This window comes from Mauremys mutica, chromosome 8 (assembly GCF_020497125.1).
Source record: "Mauremys mutica isolate MM-2020 ecotype Southern chromosome 8, ASM2049712v1, whole genome shotgun sequence".
Lineage (NCBI taxonomy): Eukaryota > Metazoa > Chordata > Testudines > Geoemydidae > Mauremys > Mauremys mutica.
Genome location: NC_059079.1, coordinates 32,869,043 through 32,891,074, shown reverse-complemented (window position 1 = coordinate 32,891,074; position 22,032 = coordinate 32,869,043). Strand labels below are relative to the sequence as shown.

General features: G+C 45.1%; 1 protein-coding gene across 12 annotated transcripts in view; it reads left to right on the top strand.

Moving 5' to 3' along the window:
* The window catches only part of HFM1 (helicase for meiosis 1), a 127,896-nt gene that overhangs the window by 11,134 nt on the left and 94,730 nt on the right, over positions 1-22,032 (top strand). For 9 of the 12 annotated variants that reach the window (XM_045028280.1, XM_045028284.1, XM_045028285.1 and 6 more), the window contains exons 6-12: positions 1,324-1,394; positions 12,142-12,274; positions 14,747-14,898; positions 16,496-16,573; positions 16,725-16,886; positions 17,927-18,127; positions 18,217-18,305. In XM_045028280.1, the coding sequence (XP_044884215.1) occupies positions 1,324-1,394; positions 12,142-12,274; positions 14,747-14,898; positions 16,496-16,573; positions 16,725-16,886; positions 17,927-18,127; positions 18,217-18,305 (886 nt within the window). The remainder of the gene's footprint in view (positions 1-1,323; positions 1,395-12,141; positions 12,275-14,746; positions 14,899-16,495; positions 16,574-16,724; positions 16,887-17,926; positions 18,128-18,216; positions 18,306-22,032) is intronic. The other 3 variants (XM_045028286.1, XM_045028287.1, XM_045028288.1) reach the window with 1 other exon arrangement.

Below are 22,032 nucleotides of genomic sequence, written 5' to 3'. Positions count from 1 at the left end.
TATAAAAATGATACATTAAAAATATCAGTATAAAATGCAGGTATTTACCTAATTAAAATATAAAACTTCAAATAAAGCTGAAGTGAATTAGCATATGGATGTGTTTCACTTTTGCCATCTTTGGTTCTTTAATATTTGTTTTTTAATTCTCTGACACACTCCCAGGCTAAACATTTTCAAAAATGGGTGCCTAAAATTAGGCTTCTCAAATCCATATTTAGGCAACTAAGTGTCCAGACTTCAAAAGCACTGAGGTGTCAGTGGGTCTAATGATGTAAGTGAAAGCTGCTGGATGCTGAGCTCTTTTACAAGCAGGTTGTTACATAAACTTAGGTACTTTTTTTTTTTTTTTTTTTTTTTTAAATCTTGGCCCTTATTTTCCTAAACACTCCATCAGCATTACATACTCTTCTTTACTCTGTCTTTGATTACTCTTACTTATTGATCGATGTTTCCTTTTCTTTGGTATTTTCCTTCAACTAGTTCTCAGAATAAAAACAATATTGAAAAAACTAAACCTGTTATTTTTTTGTTGTTTGAAAATATACAACAACAATACCAGTGCTGTATATACTAATCAGAGTTGAGCAAAAGTATTTAAAATTGCTGTTAGTTTTAAGAAACTATATTTGAACCCCACTACATCTGTATATTTTTTAATTGGACAGTACCTGTGTGTCCTTGCACTTTTTCCCCCTTGGCTTTTCTGGGCAACCTCTCCTCTTTTGTGTGTGTGTGTGTGTGTACATATGTGTTTTGTGGAGAAAATTAAAGAAGCATAAAGCTACGTATACAGAATGAAGAAAACAGCATGACATTCATTTATGTTTATGTATTTTTAAAAAATAAATGTGAAGTAGAGGGTTTGAAACCTTGTTTTTAAAAAATGTTCATCAATTTAATGCTTTTGAATCTGAAGTGTGCTCTTGCTCTCTCTCTCTTCACAGAGCAGGCATGCACAGGCAGTGAATGCTCTGCTTCACCCTGCTATACATGTTTTGTGGAGTAAAAGAGTTTACATCTCTCTTCAGAGGGACTACCTCTAAGGATTATTTCATTTTTCTTTTAGTTCTTAGTCTCTTCTGGGACTGCCAATACATTCCTAAAAGTTACCAGTGTGGGGGTTTTGTAAAGTGGACTCCTGTCCACAAGGAATTGAACAGAAACCATCAAATCATTTGAGTTACATTTTAGGAACCACCTGACATGTTTACATCAGTGGAAATTCTTTATTTAGGTTTTAATAAAGCAGCTATTTTCAGTTAAAAGAAAAGAAAGATATGTTTTACATTCTTAACTGAATGGTTTGAATATGATCTTAAGCTGCTCAGTTTAGAAATATTTTCAAGGAATTCCCATATTTTAACTACATACAGTCCAAGGCTTTGGATGATGTAAGTAAAGAATATTTCTTAATTATGTTTGCAGATAGTATTTAATATATTAAATATGTTAAATAAATTGAAGTGCCATTTTGTTATTTACAAGTGTTATTGATAAATTGTTAGTGAGGTACAGAGTATTGCAGCAGTACACATTTCAGGAGCAGGTAAACAGAACAGTAATGTAGCTCATCTAGAAAAAGGTCCAGGATTAAATTTCTTTATCCATTTTGAATATAATATTGTAAATTGTGATTTGCATAGCCATTTCACATGTGGACTCATAAGAATGTTTGTTTTTTTTCCAGGACAAATGTAATCAAATTTTGAAATTAAAATTTGTGAAGTCAATAACACAGTTATGTTGCAGGGAATTTATTAGTCTTTTAGAAAAGACTTTCTTATCCTGCCTGGGTTCTTCATCGTTTAGGGAGTCTTGAGGATTTTCCAATTTTTCCCTGTTTTTTATTCTCCAAACCTCAAGACCGTACGTTGAAGCAACCGTCCTTCCAGCAGAGGAAGACACTATTACAGGTGTTGCAGTCTTGTGGTTAAAATGAGCAGAGGGGTTTGTTTTGAAGATTTAAGTCTCAATTCAGCGAGCATTTTAAGCATGTGCTATAAAATGGATTGGGGCCTTAGGGGATGGCCATGCAAACCTCATATCCATTAGTTAACAGTTTCTGCAGAGAAGCTGATATGATTGTTTTGCCCATGCAAACACTAATATTATATTTAAACTCCCTGGGGCCTTAACATGTGAACCTTTAAAATCATGTGGATTGGTATTCTTTTTACATTTGCAATCTCTTTCCCCTGGTTCTTTGTTTGTTTTTTTCGTTTTGAAGTGCATGTCTATTTTATCCATACTAGTTAGATGCCCCATTGCTCAGTAAGAAACCCTTGTTAATTAATACTGGGTCTATCTAATGAGTACCTACAAGATATATTGCACAATTTATTTTCTTATAACTTTCATGAAAATCAACCTTGCTTGTGGCCATTATTCTGTATACAGTACTCCCATTGGATTGAAGTCAGTGGTTTTTATGCAACCTTCCACTAGTTCTTCTTAGAGTGCTGTCTCTGTGGGTGCTCCACTTAAAGTTGTCGGTGCATCACTGTGCCGTTGATTGGAGATTTTTGGTAGCAGTGTACGATCAGGATGCACGTGCACAGAAGCTGTCTCACGGTGCCATTGGAATCTTGTCTAGCATGTGCATGACCCGACCCCTTTGGTTCCTTCTCAACCGTCCTCAGCTGAAGACTGAACTAGGGGCAGTGTGTCAACTTCTTCCCCTGTAGATAGAAAAAAGAGAAAAACTAGTTAGATACCTTAGATAAGTTAGTTTATAGTTAGTTCGTTCAAAAAAAATATTTTCCTGTTTCCTTGCTCCTTTTTGGAGCACTCTCTGAAGCGTGCCTGGTTCCCCCAGGCTCTTGCTGCAAAGCAATGCCGAGATCAGACAGACACTCGCTATGTGTGAGATGTCTTGGTGAATCTCACATACCCCAAAAGTGCATTTGCTGCAACAACCTGAAGATGAGAGCCTGGTGCAACTGGGACCTTCGCCTCAAGTTGATCTTAATGGAGAAATCATTACTACCAAGCCCAGAAATGGGCCACCAAAAGCTCCTCTTTGAAGGCTTTCTGACCAGGTCAGAACTGATGAAGAGCACAGCTCGATCCTTTAAAGAAAAGAGGAAGCGACTTTCAACCTCTCTGCAGAGGGAACTGCATAAAAAGAAACAGTCCTTTGTGAGATTATCATCTTCGGTGCCAATCACCTCTCAAGTCAGCACTTTCGACTCACCTGGCATGGGCTGTACAGCCAAACCCAAAGAAAAAGAAATGGAGGCAAGGCATAGACATAGCCATGCCTCCTCCATGGCACCAACTATGTCAGCATGGGAATCGGCTCCGGCACCAATTATGCCACCACCTACAGCACTGACAACGAACTCGGCACCACCGACTTCGTTGGCACTGCCATTTCCGGCACCACTGACTGATATAACCACAGTGGGACTGCTGGTACTGACAAAGGCGAGCCACAGAGCAGGTGCACATTATTTAGCTCCTACAAAAACCACATCATTGGGATCCTTGGCACCACCACAATTGCTAAGTTCCGTGTGGCCGTGCAGCAGCCTATTAAGCACCTCATAGGCGCTCAGGGAACCCGCTCACTTGGGATCTGCCATGGCCGGGGAGGGGTGCCCTTCCCCCTGCCCCAATCCAGCCCCTGACCTGCCGTGGCCAGGGGAGGGGTGCCCCTACCCTGGCCTGAATCCAACCTAGACCTGTCACATTTGGGGGAGGGGCACCTATCCCATGGCCCAGCCCTGGAACTGCCACGACTGGGAGAAGCATCTCTCCTCTCCCCTCCCCCCCCAAGCCCAGATGCTTCTGCGGGGAGAGAGAGATGAGGGGAGTCCTCTCTCCCTGCCATAGCCCCAGGGCAGCCTGCACCCCAAACCCGTCATCCCCGGCTCCACCCCAGAGCCCACAACCTCAGCCAGACGCCTCACTCCCCACCCCAACCCTCTACCCCAGCCCTGATCCCCTCATTGCCGCCCCCACCCCCAGCCTGAGCCCTCAGAGCCCTGCACCCCAATCCTCTTCCCCAGCTCTGAGCCCCCTCCCACACTCTGAACCCCTTGGCCCCACCCCCACCACATGAATTTTGTTATGTGCACCAATATGGAGGTGATGTGTGTTACATCACCTCCATATTGGTGCACATAACAAAATTCATTCCGCACATGTGTGGGAAAAATTAGAGGGAACACTGCTCCATCAGCACCACAGCAATTCCTCACACAGAGGGATATCTTGATATCTTTGGTACCCCTATTACCACTTCTTCTCAGCACCGACGGATCTCCCCCACGGAGCATCACTACACAGCCCATGACTCCCATGGCACCGTCGGTACCAGGTGACAGGGCGGATGAGGATCAGGAGAAAGGGGTCTTCTTACTACAGCACTCCGCTCCTGCTCACCACAGACCAATTGGAGGAACATTGTAGTCACCATAGCCCATTCACCCATGGTATGGACAACCCTGGATGTGTCCCCTCATGGCATTCCCCATGCAGTGGCCGCCATGGGACCCATGGGCAGAAGATAGAGCCCACTATGCCAGAACCTCATTACCACCCAAAGTGAACTTGGGTCTCCTCCAATATCCCCTGTGATTACATCCATTGCCCCAGAGGATATAGCAGAGGAGCTCAAGGAAGAAACAGGTCAAGAAAATGTATCACCAACTCACAACTCTTCTTCATCTCCTGACAAGGCTGTTATGCCACCTCCACCTACAATGATGGATGATTTTAAGCAGTTTCAAGAACTGTTTAAGAGAATTGTGCTGAGCCAGGATATACCCATTGGAAGAAGTGCAAGAATATTAGCATAAATTGCTTGACGTTTTGCAAACCTTGTCCTCAAAAATTGCACTCCCAGTAAACTAGGCCATTCTGGAACCTGCCGAAACAGTGTGGCAGATGCCAGCCACCATCCTGCCTGCATGCAAAAGGGCCAATAGAAAATATATGCTAGCCAAAGGAATGGACTTCCTCTTTTCCCACTTGACACCAAACTCACTGGTAGTTGACGCAGCAACCATTGATCCAAACAGCCTCACTCTAAATCCACACCTCTTGATAAGGACCACAAAAGACTGGACCTCCTAGGAAGGAAGTAGACCTTCCACATTGTCCACTTTTCAATTTAGGGGCGCTAATTACAGCGCCCTTCTGGCAAAGTATGACCACGACAACTATGGGAAGCTATTCGAATTCACAAATGACCTTCCCCAGGACAAACACAATTCAAGACCTTACTAACTGAAGGACAGTTGGTGGCCATCACTGCCTTACAGGCTTCCCTGGATGCTGCTGATATGGCAGTGCGTGCCACAGCAATTGTAATGTGCAGAGTCTCTTGGCTCCTGTCTTCTGGCATCCCAAAAGAACTGCAACTCGAGTTGGAAGACCTCTGCTTTGACAAAGAAAAACTATTCTCATCTAAGATCGATGAGGTGCTACACTTCATGAAAGACTCGTGTGCGACACTCCGCAGGCTGGGCATTTATACACCACTTGCTAAAAGGAAGTGTTACCAACCTTATCACAGTTTTAGGGATACACCATTTAATCGTCAGAATCCCAGACCTTATGAAACCAACAGATAGCGAAACAGACCACAAAGACATCAACCATCACAACCCCAACTAGTGGTGTCACAACCGCTGCCTAATAAACAGCGATTTTGAATGGTTGATTGAGGGTCTGAACGGCCTCAAGACAGCGCCACTTCGCCCATTTGGCCATCGGCTGAGACCTTTTTACCAAGCATGGAAGTCCACCATGAAGGACCGTTGGGTCCTAGAGATCATAAGATCGGGCTTTGCCATCCCCTTTATTTCTTGCCCACCTACTCTATCTCTTTCCCCATCCCTCTTCAGTGACCCTTCTCACGAGCACCTCTTAAGGCAGGAAGTAAATCATCTACTGCAAGTAGGAGCTGTGTAACCAATACTACGCAATACAGAGAACATAAGAACATAAGAAAGGTCGTACCGGGTCAGACCAAAGGTCCATCTAGCCCAGTATCTGTCTACCGACAGTGGCCAATGCCAGGTGCCCCAGAGGGAGTCAACCTAACAGGCAATGATCAAGTGATCTCTCTCCTGCCATCCATCTCCATCCTCTGACGAACAGAGGCTAGGGACACCATTCTTACCCATCCTGGCTAATAGCCATTTATGGACTTAGCCACCATGAATTTATCCAGTCCCCTTTTAAACATCGTTATAGGAAGAAAGGGCTTCTATTTCCACTATTTTTTGACCCAAAAGAAAAACAGGATGGTGACCCATACTAGACCTACAAAAACTCTACAAGCTCATCCACTCCCAGAAATTCAAGATGGTCACATTAGGCGTAATAATTCCAGTGCTGGAACAGGGCGACTGGTTTTCAGCCCTCAATCTACAAGACACGTATTTTCACATTACCATACACCCAGCACAGAGACGATTCCTCCACTTTACAGTAGGATGCGAGCACTACCAATACAGGATGCTCCCATTCAGCCTGTCCACTGCACCACACTGCTCCAAACCCCTTGTGGTCATCGCAGTGCACCTGCATAAGCAAGGGATCATGTTTTTCCTGTTTCTAGACAACTGCCTCCTGTAATGCCCCACTCAGATAGCAATGGCAGAAATCACCCAATGGACTACTGCCCTCTTCCAAACACTAGCACTGCAATTAAACATACAAAAATCGACATTGATGTGCACGCAACAACTAGACTTCATTGGAGAATCCCTTGATTGAGTTCAAGCCAGAGCATCTCTACTACAGAACAGAATTCTGGCAATAAAAAAAACCTCAGAGATAGTTTACACCACTCCGCGAATCACAGCAAGAACCTGTCTACAGCTGCTAGGACATATGGTAGCCACCACATTCGTAGTAAAGCATGCCAGATTACATATGCACTGTCTCCAAGGCTGGCTGAGTTCACTATACAAGCCCATCAAACACAGTCTGAACAAGACCTTAACACCACCTCCTAGAGTCCTAGAATCCCTTCAGTGGTGAACAAAGCAGGAGAATCTCTGCTCAGGGATCCCCTTTTATCAAGAACCTCCATCAATAATTATCACAACAGACGCCTCATTGATAGGTTGGGGTGCACACCTGGATCATCATGCAATCCGCGGCAGATGGTCGGCAGTGGAGACACATCTCCACATCAACTTATTAGAACTGAGAGCAGTACGGAACACCATCCTCCATTTCCTTCAGTTCATAAAGTACAAAACAGTACAGGTGGTGATAGACAATATCACATGCATGTTCTACATCAATCGACAAGGGGAAGTACAATTCCATTTCCTTGGCACTGAGGCCATAAAACTATGCAACTGGTGCATTCATCACCACATTGACATCTCAGCCTTCTATCTTCCCAGATGTCAAAATAGCACAGGGGACACTTTAAGCAGACAGTTCTCTCAGGAACATGAATGGGAAATAAATCCCGCAGTCCTACAACATATATTCCAATGATGGGGTTTTCCCACCATCAACCTATTCACAACATCACAGAATCACAAATGTTCCCTATTCTGGTCAAGAGCAGGATTAGATCCTCAATCCTATGGGGATGCCTTCCTCACATGGAACACAGTGCTTCTATATACATTCTTACCAATTCTGCTAATCCCCAAAGTCCTACACAAGATTCAGAACGACAATGCCAAAATCATACTGATAGCCCCCGTGTGGCCCAGACAGTCCTGGTATCCTTACCTGATGTGCATGACAGTTTGCACTTTTGAGATCAGATCTCCTCTCGCATGCCAATGGTCAGATCCTCCATCCAAACCTGGAGAAACTCCACCTGAAAGCATGGCTCCTTCATGGTTCCAGCAACACGAATTAAACTGTTCGGAGCAAGTCAAACATGTTATTGAATAGCAAACATACATCCACACGCAATACTTACCTACAAAAATGGAAAAGATTCTCCATATGGAGTCAGAAAAACAGTTCACTCCCAACACTACACCACTATCACTAGTGCTAAAATTCCTCTTAGAGCTAAAGAACTCCAGGCTGTCCACAGGCTCTAAAGTACATCTTGCGACGATCACCACTTTCCATCATAAAATCGATGGATTCTCGGTATTTGCACACCTGACCACCAAGCAGTTTCTCACTGGCATATAGAATCTTTACCCAGAAGTATGCCAACCCATGCCTACTTGGGATCTAAACCTAGTTCTCAAAGGCCTAACTAGACCACCCTTTGAACCGCTGGCCACTTGTTCTGGGCAGTATTTGTCAATGAAGGTGGCATTCTTTGTGGTTATCACCTCCGCAAGACGAGTAAGCGAGATAGGTGTACTAATGGCCAATCCATCAAATACTGTCTTCTTTAAAGACAAGATCACATTGCGACCTCACTCAAATTCCTCCCCAAAATAGCATTATCTTTCCATATCAACCAACCTATTAATCTCCCCACATTCTATCCCAGAACACACAGAAGCACATAGGAGGCCATGTTACATGCTCTAGACCAGGGGTGGGCAAACTACGGCCCTCGTCTGGATCCAGCCCATGAGCCGCACCACGGGGCTCAACTGCACTCTAACGCTCTGGCTGGGGAGCTGGGTCGGGGGGTGCACCATGTGCGGCGTGGCCCCAGTCCGGCTCCTATGCGTTCCAATGGGAGCTGCAGGGGCGGTGCCTGTGGATGGGGCAGCGTGCAGAGCTGCCTGGCCGTGCTTCCACATAGAAGCCAGAGAAGGGATGTGCCATTTGAGGTATGCACTGCTTGGAGCCTGCACCCTCTGCCCCAGCCCTGATACCCCTCCTGCTCTCCAAACCCCTCAATCCCAGCCCGGAGCACCCTCCTGCACCCCAAACCTCTCACCCCCAGCCTCATGCCACAGCCCGCATCCCCTCCCGCACACCAACCCCAATTTTGTGAGCATTCATGGCCCTTTGTACAATTTCTATTCCCCAATGTGGCCCTCGGGCCAAAAAGTTTGCCCACCCCTGCTCTAGACGTTAGAGCAATAGCATTTTACCTGGATAGAACAAAGTCTTTTCACAAATCCCTGAGACTCTTCATCTCGAAAACAGAGTGATCCGAGGGCTCAGCTATATCTATGCAGAGACTATCTAAGTGGATCTCAAGCTGCATTCGCTTATGTTATCAAAAAAATAAGAGAGCCACCAAAGGAGATCAGATCCCATTCTACTCACTCCATGGCAGCATCCATAGCTTTCCTGAACAATGTACCAGTCGCAGATATCTGCAAAGCTACTACTTGGGCCTCAGAACATACATTCTTTAAACACTACGCAGTTATACAACACTCACGAGCTAATGCCATGCTAGGCCTAATGGTCCTTTCCTCCACTATGTATATAACTCCAAAGTCCCCCCAACCATAGGGGCCACTGTTCTACAAACACCTGAAGTGGAACACCCACAGGGACAGCACTTGAAGAAGAAGAGGATTACTCACCTTGTGCAGTAACTGAGGTTCTTTGAAGTGTGTCCCCCTGTGGTACCTCACTACCCACCCTCCTCCCCTCTATTTTGGAGTTCAATACAAGGGCTCTGGTAGAGAAGGAACTGAAGGGGTCGGGCTGTGCACATGCTGGATGAGATTCCAATGGCCGCAAGACAACTTCTGTGCATGCACATCCCAACCAAGCACTGCTACCAAAAATCTCCAATCAACAGCTCCAAGACGCACTGACACCTGAAGTGGAACAGTCACAGGGATACACATCTTGAAGAACCTCAGTTACTGCACAAGGTGAATAACCCTCTCTTTTTATGATTTAAGTAGTTCATAAATTTGGCTTAGTAATTTTAAACATGAAAGGACTTAATTACAAAATAATATCATTCACTTAGCCTCATATATTCATAACAGTCATTGCAATTAACTGTATATTAAAGAAATATGTTCAGCTACAGAATATAGTTACTTGTTTTTGATCAACTGGCCAAGCTTGTGAGGCCTTACTCAGCTTGATGACATTTTTCTGATTTGGATGTAATTTGATAACTCCTGAACATTTTATCTGATCAATTCTGAATTTTCAGGGCATATTATAGGCATCCATGGGCAGAACCTCTTAATTGTCTATAGATCAAAGAACTGGTTGATAGCAGCCATTAAAATATTCCACTTATTTTAGTTCTGCCAATTCTCTTAATACAATAACTCCCCACTTAATGCCTCTCACTTAACATTGTTTTGATCTTACATCCCTGCTCAATTACAGAACATGCTCCATTTAAAGTTGTGCAATGCTTCGCTATAACGTCGTTTGGCTGTCTGCTTTGTCCACAGCTGGCAGCCCTCCTATCAGCTCCCCTACACGTGTCCCCCCCCCAGCACCTCCCGCCTGCCGTCAGACCCCGCAGATCAGCACCTTCCCCCTCCTCCCCCGGCCTCCTGCCCGCGGCAATCAGCTGGCTTGCGGTGTGCAGGAGGCAGGGGAGGGACCGGGAGCCTGTGTGCCATGTCTTCGCACCTGCCTCCTGAATGCTGCAAGCCAGCTGATTGCCAAGGGCAGAAGGCAGGGGAGTAAAGGTGGGGGAGGAGGAGGAGGAGGAAGAAGAAGGGTTACGGGTGGGGGCTGGGGGGAAGGGGTGGCGTGGGCGGGCCGAGGGTTGAGCCCCCCACCTCTGGTGCTTGCAGAGTAGGGGAAGCTGCCGCTGCTGCTACACAACATGCTTCTCCTAGCCTACAGCACCTTCAGCCTCCTTGCCTGCCTCATTGTTTCCAGTGCCAGTGGGCTGTGCCTGTGTAGGGTAAGGTGGGGGCATCTCTTAACTATTGTACTGTATGGCAAAAAGAAGTTCCCTGGAACCTAACCCCCCCCCCCCATTTACATTCATTCTTATGGGGAAATTGTATTCGCTTAACATTGTTTCACTTAAAGTCGCATTTTTCAGGAACATAACTACAACGTTAAGTAAGGAGTTACTGTACAATTTTAAAATGTTGACACCCTGAAAGAGAAAGAAAAGGAGAATAAGATTGTTGGGGGGGGAGGGAAATGGGGGGGCATGGGAGAAGGGATGGAGTGGTGATACTTGCAAAATCCCTGGCATGGGGGAGGGTAAAATGAGGGAACCTGGAGTGGGGGGTGCACGAAGAGCCACTGGGGTGGGAGAAATGGGGGCACACAGAATCCTTGGTGGGAAGAGAATGGGGGCGGGAATGAGTAATAGGGGGACTGAGGGTGCTACAGTGCTCTTAGTGAGAGATGTGGGGCATGAATCTCTGGTAGGGAAGAGAATCGGTAACACGCAGAGGCCATGGCAAGAAGAAGGGGGATGGGGAGGTTCAGCAAGTCCCTAAAATAGAAGGGGATGGGAGGGTGGCATGCAGGGAGTTGTGGGGGAGGATGTAGGGATACAAGTTCCTGGTGAATGTAATGAGCTTGTTCTACGGAAGCAACAAAGTGTGCAACTCCCTAGTATAAAAATAGCAAGCAAGTTTTCCAACATTTATTTTCAGCAGCAAAAAGGTAACTATTTTCCTTGATTCAAATAAACTTCATGAGTCTGCTGAGAAAGTTTATTTTAATATTTTAAATTAATATGTGCCTAAATAGGGAACGATGTTCACTTATTTTGTTTTTATAATATCTTTCTCCATAAAAGTTGTTTAAAACTCAGAATTCTGTTAAAGTGGTCTTTTTACCAGTATTGGCATTAATAGATACAGAAATTATAAAAAGACTACAGGAATGTCTTCAAAATTTTTGTAACAGCAAAATTAATACAACTTTATAATGAGCCTCTCTTTGCTAATAGTTGCACATTGACAATGGTCTATTTGTATAGCAGTAATTTGAGTCCAGAGACTGGCATTTCTGTGTTTGTGACGACAGTACATCACTACATCATAGTTATAGGTGTATGGCATCTCTTTAATAAATATTTCAATGGCAGCTAGGCATAGAAAAAGACATTCTTTATTCTTTTGCCATTATTTAAAGTTAAGTTCTCATCTCATACAAAATATCTAATCTTTAGAAAAAACATGTTGTGTCATACCAGCAGTCATTCACTGGTATATATATCAATTTAATGATCCCTCCTGTGTAATTTTTTTCCTTCACAGTTCTGTCTGAATGAATGAATAGGTATATATTGAATAGCTTCATTATATTTACTGTTTTCTAATTCTTTCCTAGATTCTTTACACAGATAGGAATTTTGTGATTTGTGCTCCGACTGGTTCTGGAAAAACTGTAATGTTCGAACTAGCTATTACAAGGTTACTAATGGAAGTGCCGATGCCTTGGTTAAATATTAAAATTGTCTATAGTGAGTATTATGCTAATTTTAAACAATTAATTATTAGCTAGTAGCAATGATAGAAAATTATTTCAACTTTTACATTTTGTTATGTACACTTATTGGTTACCTTTAATAAGCTTGAACTTAAATATGTGATGACAACTAAGTGAGGCCTACTTCATAAAACGTATGTATTGTATCAGGGTTGTTGTTATAATCATGTATTTGTATTACCATGACAACTATTATTATTATTATTTATCTTTGTATTGCATAAGTGAGATTGGGAACCATTTATTAGGCTCTGCTTGTACATATAGTGAAAGACTGTCCCTGCCTGGAAGAGTTTATAGCCTGAGTAGAGAGAGGCTGTGAAGAGAGGCACTGGGAATGCTTTGCTCAGTGCTGCAACCAGGAATAGAATCAAGGTCTTCTGAATCCTAGTCCATTGGTCTGTCCACTAGACCATGACACGGCCTTCCCATTAATCATTTCTTTTTTCCTAATCTACAGGACAAAGCAGGCAAGGTTAAGAGTTATTTGCATTGATTTAATTATAACAAAAATAAAATGTAATTAGTATATTTGAAGGTAATGATATCTCTTGATCTGTCATTCTGTTTTTCTTTTTGGAGAAAGAAGTTTTGTATCTTCATGTAGATCAAATGAGACTGGTGACTTTTTCCCCTACCTTTGATTTGTCCACATTGTAAAGCCACATGCAGTTTGGCACAATTCAACATATTTAGTAGTCTTATGTTAAATGGTCAACTTTGCATTTACAAAGGTTACTAGCTTAGTTGGGTGAGGTAATATCTTCAGATTTAAGAGCTCCGTGTAAGCTTGAAAGCTGCCTCTGTCACCAACAGAAGATGGTCCAATAAAAGATATTATCTCGCCCACCTTCTTTCTATAATATCTTGGGACCAACAAAGCTGCGACAACATTGCAAACCACAAATTTAGTACTTTTTTATACATGTGTATTATAGTTCCTTGCTGACAGTAGATGGAGTCAGATCACTTGAAGTTTAGAGTTATGATATTGTTCCTTATCAAAGGACCTTTCCTTGTCCCAATCAGTGCAAAGTGGATTTAAACTGTGGAGAAGGGAGTTCTCTGCTGGTGGAGATAGTTCTACAGCGTTCTGCACCGGGGCATAAAGAGAGAGAGTGGACATGTCAGGGGCATAAGATCTGTGAAGGAGTTGTTCCCCTCTACTTTAACTGAGGATGCCACTGGGTCTGGGTGGCTGAGGACTAAGATGCCACTGGTGGCTCTTTATCTCCGCCATTTCCCCCCACCTAGACTTGGGAAGGATGGAGAAACTGCTCCTCAAAATTGTTACTGATACCCAAGATTTTCCTGGATTTATTTGCTTGTGGCTTAACAAGAATTTGGTGGTAGTGATTTCCTAGCAATGCAGACGACTGACATGCTGACCACTGAATCAGGAAATTGATTTATCTGAACAGCTTTACTCCTGGTACTTGCTTCCCCCCTTCCCCCTGCCCTGCCAGTTGATGTATACTGTTTGCTTTTTTCCAACTGGACTCTGAGTACCTAGCCTAGAATGCAGTTGCAACAGGACAAACTTTATTACTCCTGCTTCAATGTCCTTGATAGATCACTTATTTTACTGGTTAAAGGTCCTGATGCACGGCATTTTCTATATGAGCTACCCATCCCTAAAGGCTTGTATCTGTTGCTACTTGTATGTCAGTGTGGGGAATCAGGGACATTTCATTTTTTTATATTTTAGAAATGAGCCACCACCTAGGGAAGATATGATTTGTGTTGGCGTCCTCAGGAAAAATGTCAGTGTTGCAGAAGACTCAGTATATGAATCTGTGCCTGATGATGACTTCAGGCTTGCTTCCCTACACCCCCATGATTACAAATAGCTCTGCACAGAGTCTAGATGGGATCCTACAGGAAACCGACTCTAACTTTGCAGTTTGTGGATCATGTTTTCTATTATGAAGACTTTTCCTGTGTGTGTATATTAAAGAGTGCCTCAGAAAAATCAAGCTCTAATTTGGAGTGAGGTTGTCCTTTGTATATTAATCTATTATGTGGCTGCTAGGAGTGCTTTTCCTGTGTTTTCTTGTGTTTGTGTGAGAGTCTGGCTCTGTCAGCTGGGTTTTTATTCTCCTGAGGGAGTCAGAAAACAGCCAAGGATTATGAGAGGGCACTAGGCATTTTGGTATAAAGAGGTGTGTTCCAGAGGGATGTTCAAGTCTTTTGTCTTTCTTTGTAGGCAGGGAAGAACTATAGTCCAGAGATCAGAACTGGTCTAGACAGAAGAGAGTAATGCCATCGTTAACTCAATGGGTACATTTTAATATACATGTTAATTAAGGTGTCCTGGTTTTAGCTTTGCTCAAGAATTTTTCCGCCAAAACTCAGGCATTTAGCAGCTTAAGCAATACATTTGACGTTTTGTTTTAAAATCCTTTACTTTTCTCAGCATAATCCCTCAATTTTGTATTATTTTTAGTGGCTCCAATAAAAGCTCTGTGCAGTCAGCGTTTTGATGATTGGAAAGATAAATTTGGACCTATAGGGCTCAGCTGTAAAGAATTGACAGGAGATACAGTGATGGATGATTTATTTGAAATACAACATGCTCACATTATTACGACCACACCAGTAGGTTTCATATATAACTTGCTATTTGTTTTATTGATCTTTTTTCTAAACCAAAAATCTGAAGAAAAATGTATTGTAGAAATAATTTGCTGCATGTAGTCTAGCTAATGTAGGTATGCTTCCGGGGCTTCCCCTTGTTTTATAGAGATTGGAAACTTTCAGTATAATTGTAAGGTCGTTTTACTTGCCTGTAAACTGCCATGCATACTTTTAGTGCTGTATTTGTCCTGGGGGAATTCTGTGCCACTGCGCACGTGCAAAATTTATGACCCTCCACAGATTTCTTTGTTTCCATGCTGAAAAATGACTTTCTGACAGGGAAGCAAAGGAAAGCCACAAGAGCGGTCATGCGACTCTCTCCCCAGCAGTATGTTTTGGGTGCCCTGGGCCACCGGCAGAGAGGTAAATCACTGTGGGGCAGGAGGCAGTACTGGGGAAGACCTGGCTGGTGGCTCCTACCCTGTGCCGGGCTCAGCTGCTAGTCCGGGCTGGGCTGGGGAGGATGGGACTTCCTCTTCCCTTGCATGGCATCTGGGGCCAGGTCAGACCTACCCCCAGATTTATCCCCTGGCTGCAGGAAGCTCTGCAAACTCCCTCTCCCACTTTCTGCAACCATCGCTCCTCAGCTGCAGGGGCAGGGATCCCTGTACAGGTAGCTGCTCGCCCATCCACCCAACCCCCATGCATCCAGAACCCGTCAGACCCAGACCCTCCCACCAAGCCTCACCCACTGCACTTAGAACCCCCCTCCCCCAATTAGCCTCACTCCCCCTGCACCTGGACCACCACGACAAGCTACCTGCACTCAGATCCCCACCCCACTGAGCCCCAACCAGTTGCACCTGGATCCCCACCCCCACTGAGTCCCACTCCCCCAGCATCTGGCCCTCCACTGAGACCATCCAGACCCCAACCACCTTCACCTGGACCCCCTGCAGAGTCCAATTACTTTGCACCCAAAAAACCCCAACAAGCCCCGATGAATCCAGATCCCCTCCACACCCAGATTCCCCACTGAGCTTCCCGCACCCAGATTGCCCCACACATAACCCTCTTAACCCACACCTGGACCCCCCCACACACTAAGCCCCTCCACACTTGAATCCTGCCTTGCTGAGCCTGCCTGCCCACAACTGGTGCACCTGACATGGAGGGGCAGGGTGTTTCTGGGGCAGGCCTGCTCCTTGCATTGTGTCAAGGTTGGGTGCAGCCTCACCGCTGAGTCCGTGTCTGAGTGGGGGGAGCTGCACAGTGATTTCCAACCTCTGTGCAGTCAGTGGCCTGTGCTCCCCAATGCCATGCTGGAGTCTCCATATTTATTTGACAAATAAAATTTGCCGAATTTTAAAATATTATGCATAGAATTTTAATTGTTTGGTGCAGAATGCCCTCAGGAGTACTATATAAACAATAATTAGTAATAAAATAATAATGTGTCAAATGCAAAATATATAGCATTAGTTCATCAGAACTTTACAGTTTTTTTAATCATAAAAATTTGGTCATGTTTAAGGTCTGTCTCTGCTACTACTTTTGGAATCTGTTTTTCATAATTTCTTCTGCCTCTTCTTCCCCCCACCTCCACCCCCCCCCCAAGGAAAAATGGGATAGCATGACTAGAAAATGGAGAGACAACTCTTTAGTCCAACTGGTACGACTGTTCCTCATTGACGAGGTAGTGATTTTTATAGTCTGTTTATACATGGAAAAAAAAGAAAACTTTTAGGAAGTATAACAATGTTATATATTTATTTTAACATATTTGTGGGTTAGAATGCAAAAAGTAAGCAATGTTATCTCACAGATGTCTTTAATTATTTTAATAGGTACATGTTGTGAAAGATGAAAGCCGTGGTGCAACACTTGAGGTTGTAGTCAGTCGGATGAAGACTATACAGTCTTCTCTTTCACGTATCTCAGAGAATCCTGCCACGCTTACTCCCATGAGATTTGTGGCTGTTTCTGCAACAATCCCAAATGCTGAGGATGTAAGCGTTACAGTTCTTAATTACTTTTTAAAAAATATTTGTTTCTTTTACATCGGTTGTAAAAGCAGAAGTTCTTTAGACTATTCACTTCATTCGAGAATCCTGAGGAACTTCATTTGAGAAACTTATTTACTTATTCCCATAATACAAGAACTAAGGGTCACCAAATGAAATTAATAGGCAGCAGGTTTAAAACAAATAAAAGGAAGTTCTTCACACAGCGCACAGTCAACTTGTGGAACTCCTTATCTGAGGAGGTTGTGAAGGCTAGGACTATAACAGCGTTTAAAAAAGAACTGGATAAATTCATGGAGTTTAAGTCCATTAATGGCTATTAGACAGGATGGGTAAGGAATGGTGTCCCTAGACTGTTTGTCAGAGGGTGGAGATGGATGACAGGAGAGAGATCACTTGATCATTACCTGTTAGGTTCACTCCCTCTGGGGCACCTGGCATTGGCCGCTGTTGGTAGACAGGATACTGGGCTAGATGGACCTTTGGTCTGACCTGGTACGGCCGTTCTTATGTTCTAAACTTAAATAAAGAAAAGTGAGTAAAGCTGTAAAATGAGCTTGACACGAATTTTAAAATAAAGTTGTAATTTCTGGGCTCTCAACTGAATGCTGCTGTCTTGATGAACACAGATACAACTTCTGGCCCCAACAATTTGGAAATATCAACCAAAAATTGATAAAGTATTGACGTTTTTATATTTTTAATTACAATTTTAAGGGTGCTAACACAAGTCACAAAAGCCTGGGGACAGATTTTTATTTCAATAGTACCTGTGTAATTTGGAACAGAATTTGGTCTGCTCATTAGTGAAGAAATTATTTTCAAGTGTATTCATTCTTTTAGACATGACAAAAAGGACTTAACATGTAAACTCTCTTTGTCAACGTTATAGGGCATATGGGGCAGTAAAAATAGTTGCTTCCCAGTTCTTTATTATGTATGTGCTGTAGTTTGAAGAGAAGATGTATAATAACAGAGGCATTATTTTCAAGCATCATTTTAACTTGCTTCCTTGTTCTTTAAAGATTGCAGAATGGCTTTCAGATGGTATGAGACCTGCTGTATGTCTGAAAATAGATGAAAGTCATCGACCTGTGAAGCTTCGCAAAATAGTTCTTGGATTTCCCTGCAGTAGCAACCAAACAGAATTCAAATTTGACTTAACACTTAACTACAAAGTAGCTAGTGTTATACAAACATACTCTGAACAAAAACCAACCCTTGTGGTATAATACATTTTTCTCTTAATGCTTTTGAAATTCTTGGTTTTCTTCTTAGTACAATTAATGCAAAAAAGGTATTTTCTTATTTATAGTTTTGTGCCACAAGAAAAGGAGTACAGCAGGCTGCTTCAGTTCTTGCAAAAGATGCTAAATTTATTATGACTGTGGAACAGAAACAAAGGTATATGTATATTTCTTGTAGTTGCTAACCATAGAAATGTAGAGCTGGAAGGGAATTCGATAAGTCATCTAGTCCAGTCCTTACACTGTGGCAGGGCTAAGTATTATCTAGACCATCCCTGGCAGGTGTTTGTCTAACCTGTTCCTAAAAACCTCCAGAAACAAAGATTCCACACCCTCCCTAGATAACTTAGTTCAGTGCTAAACTACCCTTATAGTTTAGCAAGTTTTTCATAATGTCTGTCCTAAATCTCCCTTGCTGCAATTTAAGCCCATTATTTATTTTCCTGTCCTCTGTGGATATAGAGAACAATATATCACCGCCTTCTTCATAATAACCTTTTACATACACAAAGACTGTTAGGACCCTAGTCAGTCTTCTCTAGACTAAACAAACCTATTTTTTTTTCAATTTGTCCTCATAGGTCATGTTTTCTATATCTTTAATCATTTTTGTTGCTTTACTCTGGACTTTCTCCAATTTGTCCACACCTTAACTGAAGGGTGGTGCCCAGAAATGGACAGAAGACTCCAGCTGAGACCTTATCAAAGCTGAGTAGAGTGGAAAAATTACTTCTTGTCTTGCTCACACCACTCCTGATAGTACATCTATTACAAAGTGTTTGGCGGCAGCAGCTGTACCAGAATTCTGATTGCTGGATCTCCAATTATATCACCCTGGAGTAAACCTGAGGGACAAATATTTGCCTAATTGATAGACTGGAATGGGCTGAGGAAAGCCCCGAAGGCTAATTATCTTATCCCAGTAGGTAGAAAAGGCACAGGCAGGAAATGCTTAGAGAAGAAAGACACTGGTAGGCTTTTGAGAGCCAGAGCCAGAAGAGATATCAATGGGGAAGATAACTTCTGTCTCCCCTCCTTGGCTCAGTGAGTTAAGGGCTGTATGCTTGTAAATGTAGAGCTGCACACATTTGTAAAGGTGGTAGGGAGAACACTGTATATAAATTGCATAAGTTGTTTGAACAGAATGTCTCTGTGCAGTTTGCATTTACAGAAGAGAAAGGAGCAGGATGCTACCCTTCACAACATCCCAGAATGATGTTTGCTTATTTTTTGCAACAGTATTACATTGTTGACTCACATTTACTTGGTGATCCATTATAGCCCCCAGAACTTTTTCTGCAGTACTCCTTCCTAGGCAGTCATTTCCCATTTTGTATTTGTGCAACTGATTATGCCTTCCTAAGTGGAGTACTTTGCATTTGTCTTTATTGAATTTCATCCTATTTATTTCAGACTTTTTCTCCAGTTTGTCAAGATTATTTTGAATTCTAATCCTGTTCTCCAAAGCACTTGCAACCCCTCCCAGTTTGGTATCATCCACAGACTTTGTAAGTGGACTGTCTATGCCATTCTCCAATCCATTTATGAAGATACTGAATAGAACAGGACTCAGGACAAATCCCTTTAGGACCCCACTCAATATGCCTTTCCAGGCTTGACTGTGAAGGATTGATAACTACTCTGAGTACAGTTTTCCAACCAGTTGTGCAGGTTGGAAGTAGTAGGTTCATGTAGGCTGTAGTTCTTCTTCGAGTGATTGCTCCTATGCATTCCATTGTAGCTGTGCGTGCCGCGCGTGCACGGTTCTTCGGAACATTTTTACCCTAGCAACTCCGGCGGGCCGGCTGGCGCCCCCTGGAGTGGCGCCGCCATGGCGGCTGATATATACCCCAGCCGGCCCGTCCGCTCCTCAGTTCCTTCTTTCCGCCCGTGATGGCTAGTAGGAACAGTGGAGTGCTCCCTTACCTCCACAGCCCTAGCGTTTCTCCATAGTTTAGTGTATATAGTTGTTAGTATTTCGTTAAAGTTTCTTGTTCTAGTTGTTTAGTTAGTTGTATAGTGTAATAGTTAGGGAATTAGAGGGGTTAGCCCTCTTCTTCCGCCCCGGTGCGGGCTTATGCCCGGAGCACCGGGATTCAAGCCCTGCGTGGCTTGCCAGCGGCCGATGCCAGTGAGTGACCCGCACGACTCCTGCCTCCGCTGCCTCGGAGAGTCGCACAGGACAGATAAGTGCCCCATTTGTGTGGCTTTTAAGCCTCGTACGAGGAAGGAGCGGGACTCTCGTTTAAAACAGCTCCTTATGGAGTCGGCTCTCCAACCTCCGGCACCAGCTCCTTCGGCACCGAAACCGGCCTCCGTGAGCAGCGCACCGGCAGCACCGAGCCGCTCCGGTACCGACACGTCTCGGCACCCTGCTCCGAAGACCCGGCACCGCTCACTCTCCCCGAGGAAGAAGCAAAAGGTGCCGAAGACGGCCACTGCGAAACAGCAGCAGAAGCCGTTAGTCCAGCCGCCACCGACCAAAACGGTACAGGCTGAGACAGTGCACAAGAAGTGCATCGGGCCGTCGACTCCGGCGCCGCAAGGGCCGTCGAGTCCGGCACCGCCCAGCTCCCCGGTGCCGACCGAGGAGGAGCTGAGGCTCCCGTCCACGCCGGAGGCGTTCGTGACGGCGAGGGAGCTGATCGACCTCACTGCTGATACGGGCCATCAGCTTCCGGCACCGCCGGTGCGGACAGTGAAGTCCATCGGAAAGCCACTGATGATGCGCCCTCCTTCTCCTGGCGGCCGAGGTGATCGGAGCACCATGATCCGCTCTCGCTCCCGTTCTCCCTCTAGACGGCGGTCGCCAACGCACCGGGGCCGAGCCGCACGACGGTCAACGTCGAGACGCCGCTCCCCATCTCGTCACCGGTCGCAGTCCCGGTACCGCTCGCAATCACGGTACCGGTCGCACTCCCGGCGGCGCTCTAGGTCCCGGTCACCAAGTCGCCGGCACCGCACCAGGTCCGGCTCCAGGCATCGCGGGCGATATCGAGACTCTCGCAGCCGCTCACGGCGACGTCGCTTCCGATCCAGGTCTGACTCCCGGCGCCGCCGGTCGAGCTCCCGGCGCCGCAGGTCAAGCTCCCGGCACCGCGCTTCGCGCAGATCCCGTTCGCCCATCAGACCGCATGACGACCAACACTGTCCGTCGGCACCGGAGCGGCAGTTTACTCCGGCACCGGACGTCCGCCCGGGAACCGCAACGGCTCCTCCCTGGCCTTCGAGGGAACCCTCAGTTGCTTCTCCTGAGGGCAGCGTGGTAGACTTCAGAGCGGGGTCTCTGCCGCAGGACCATGGACCCCAGCAGTGGGGATTTTGGGTGCCCTGGGCCCAACATGAGCAGGGACCTCCCCTTCCTCCGAGACAGCCTGGCTCAGCGCGCTCGGTGCCGGTGGCCACTGTCAGCAGGCCACCCCCGTCTCCAACGCCACAGACCGCCACTCACGGCACGCCGTTGGGGCATGAGACACTGGCACCTGATCGCCCAGAGGCAGAGCAGGCACCTGAAGAGGTGCTTCCAGGTCAATCCTCGTCCTCCTCTCCCGACGAGGCTGTGGCAGGGGCGTCACCATCGGAACCCCCGCCTATTGACCTGAAGGCGCACCAGGACCTTCTGCAGAGGGTAGCGAAAGCCATCAACCTACCCGTCGAAGAGGTCCAGGAGGTGGATGACCCCATCACGGATGTCGTGGGAGCAGACGCCCCCGTGAGAGTGGCGCTGCCGTTCATCCGCACAATCCAGCGGAACAATGCCGCCATTTGGCAGTCGCCATCCTCTGTCCCTCCCACGGCACGCGGCGTGGAGAGGAAATATTCCGTACCACCTAAAGGGTACGAATACCTTTATGTGCACCCCACACCGGACTCCTTAGTAGTAC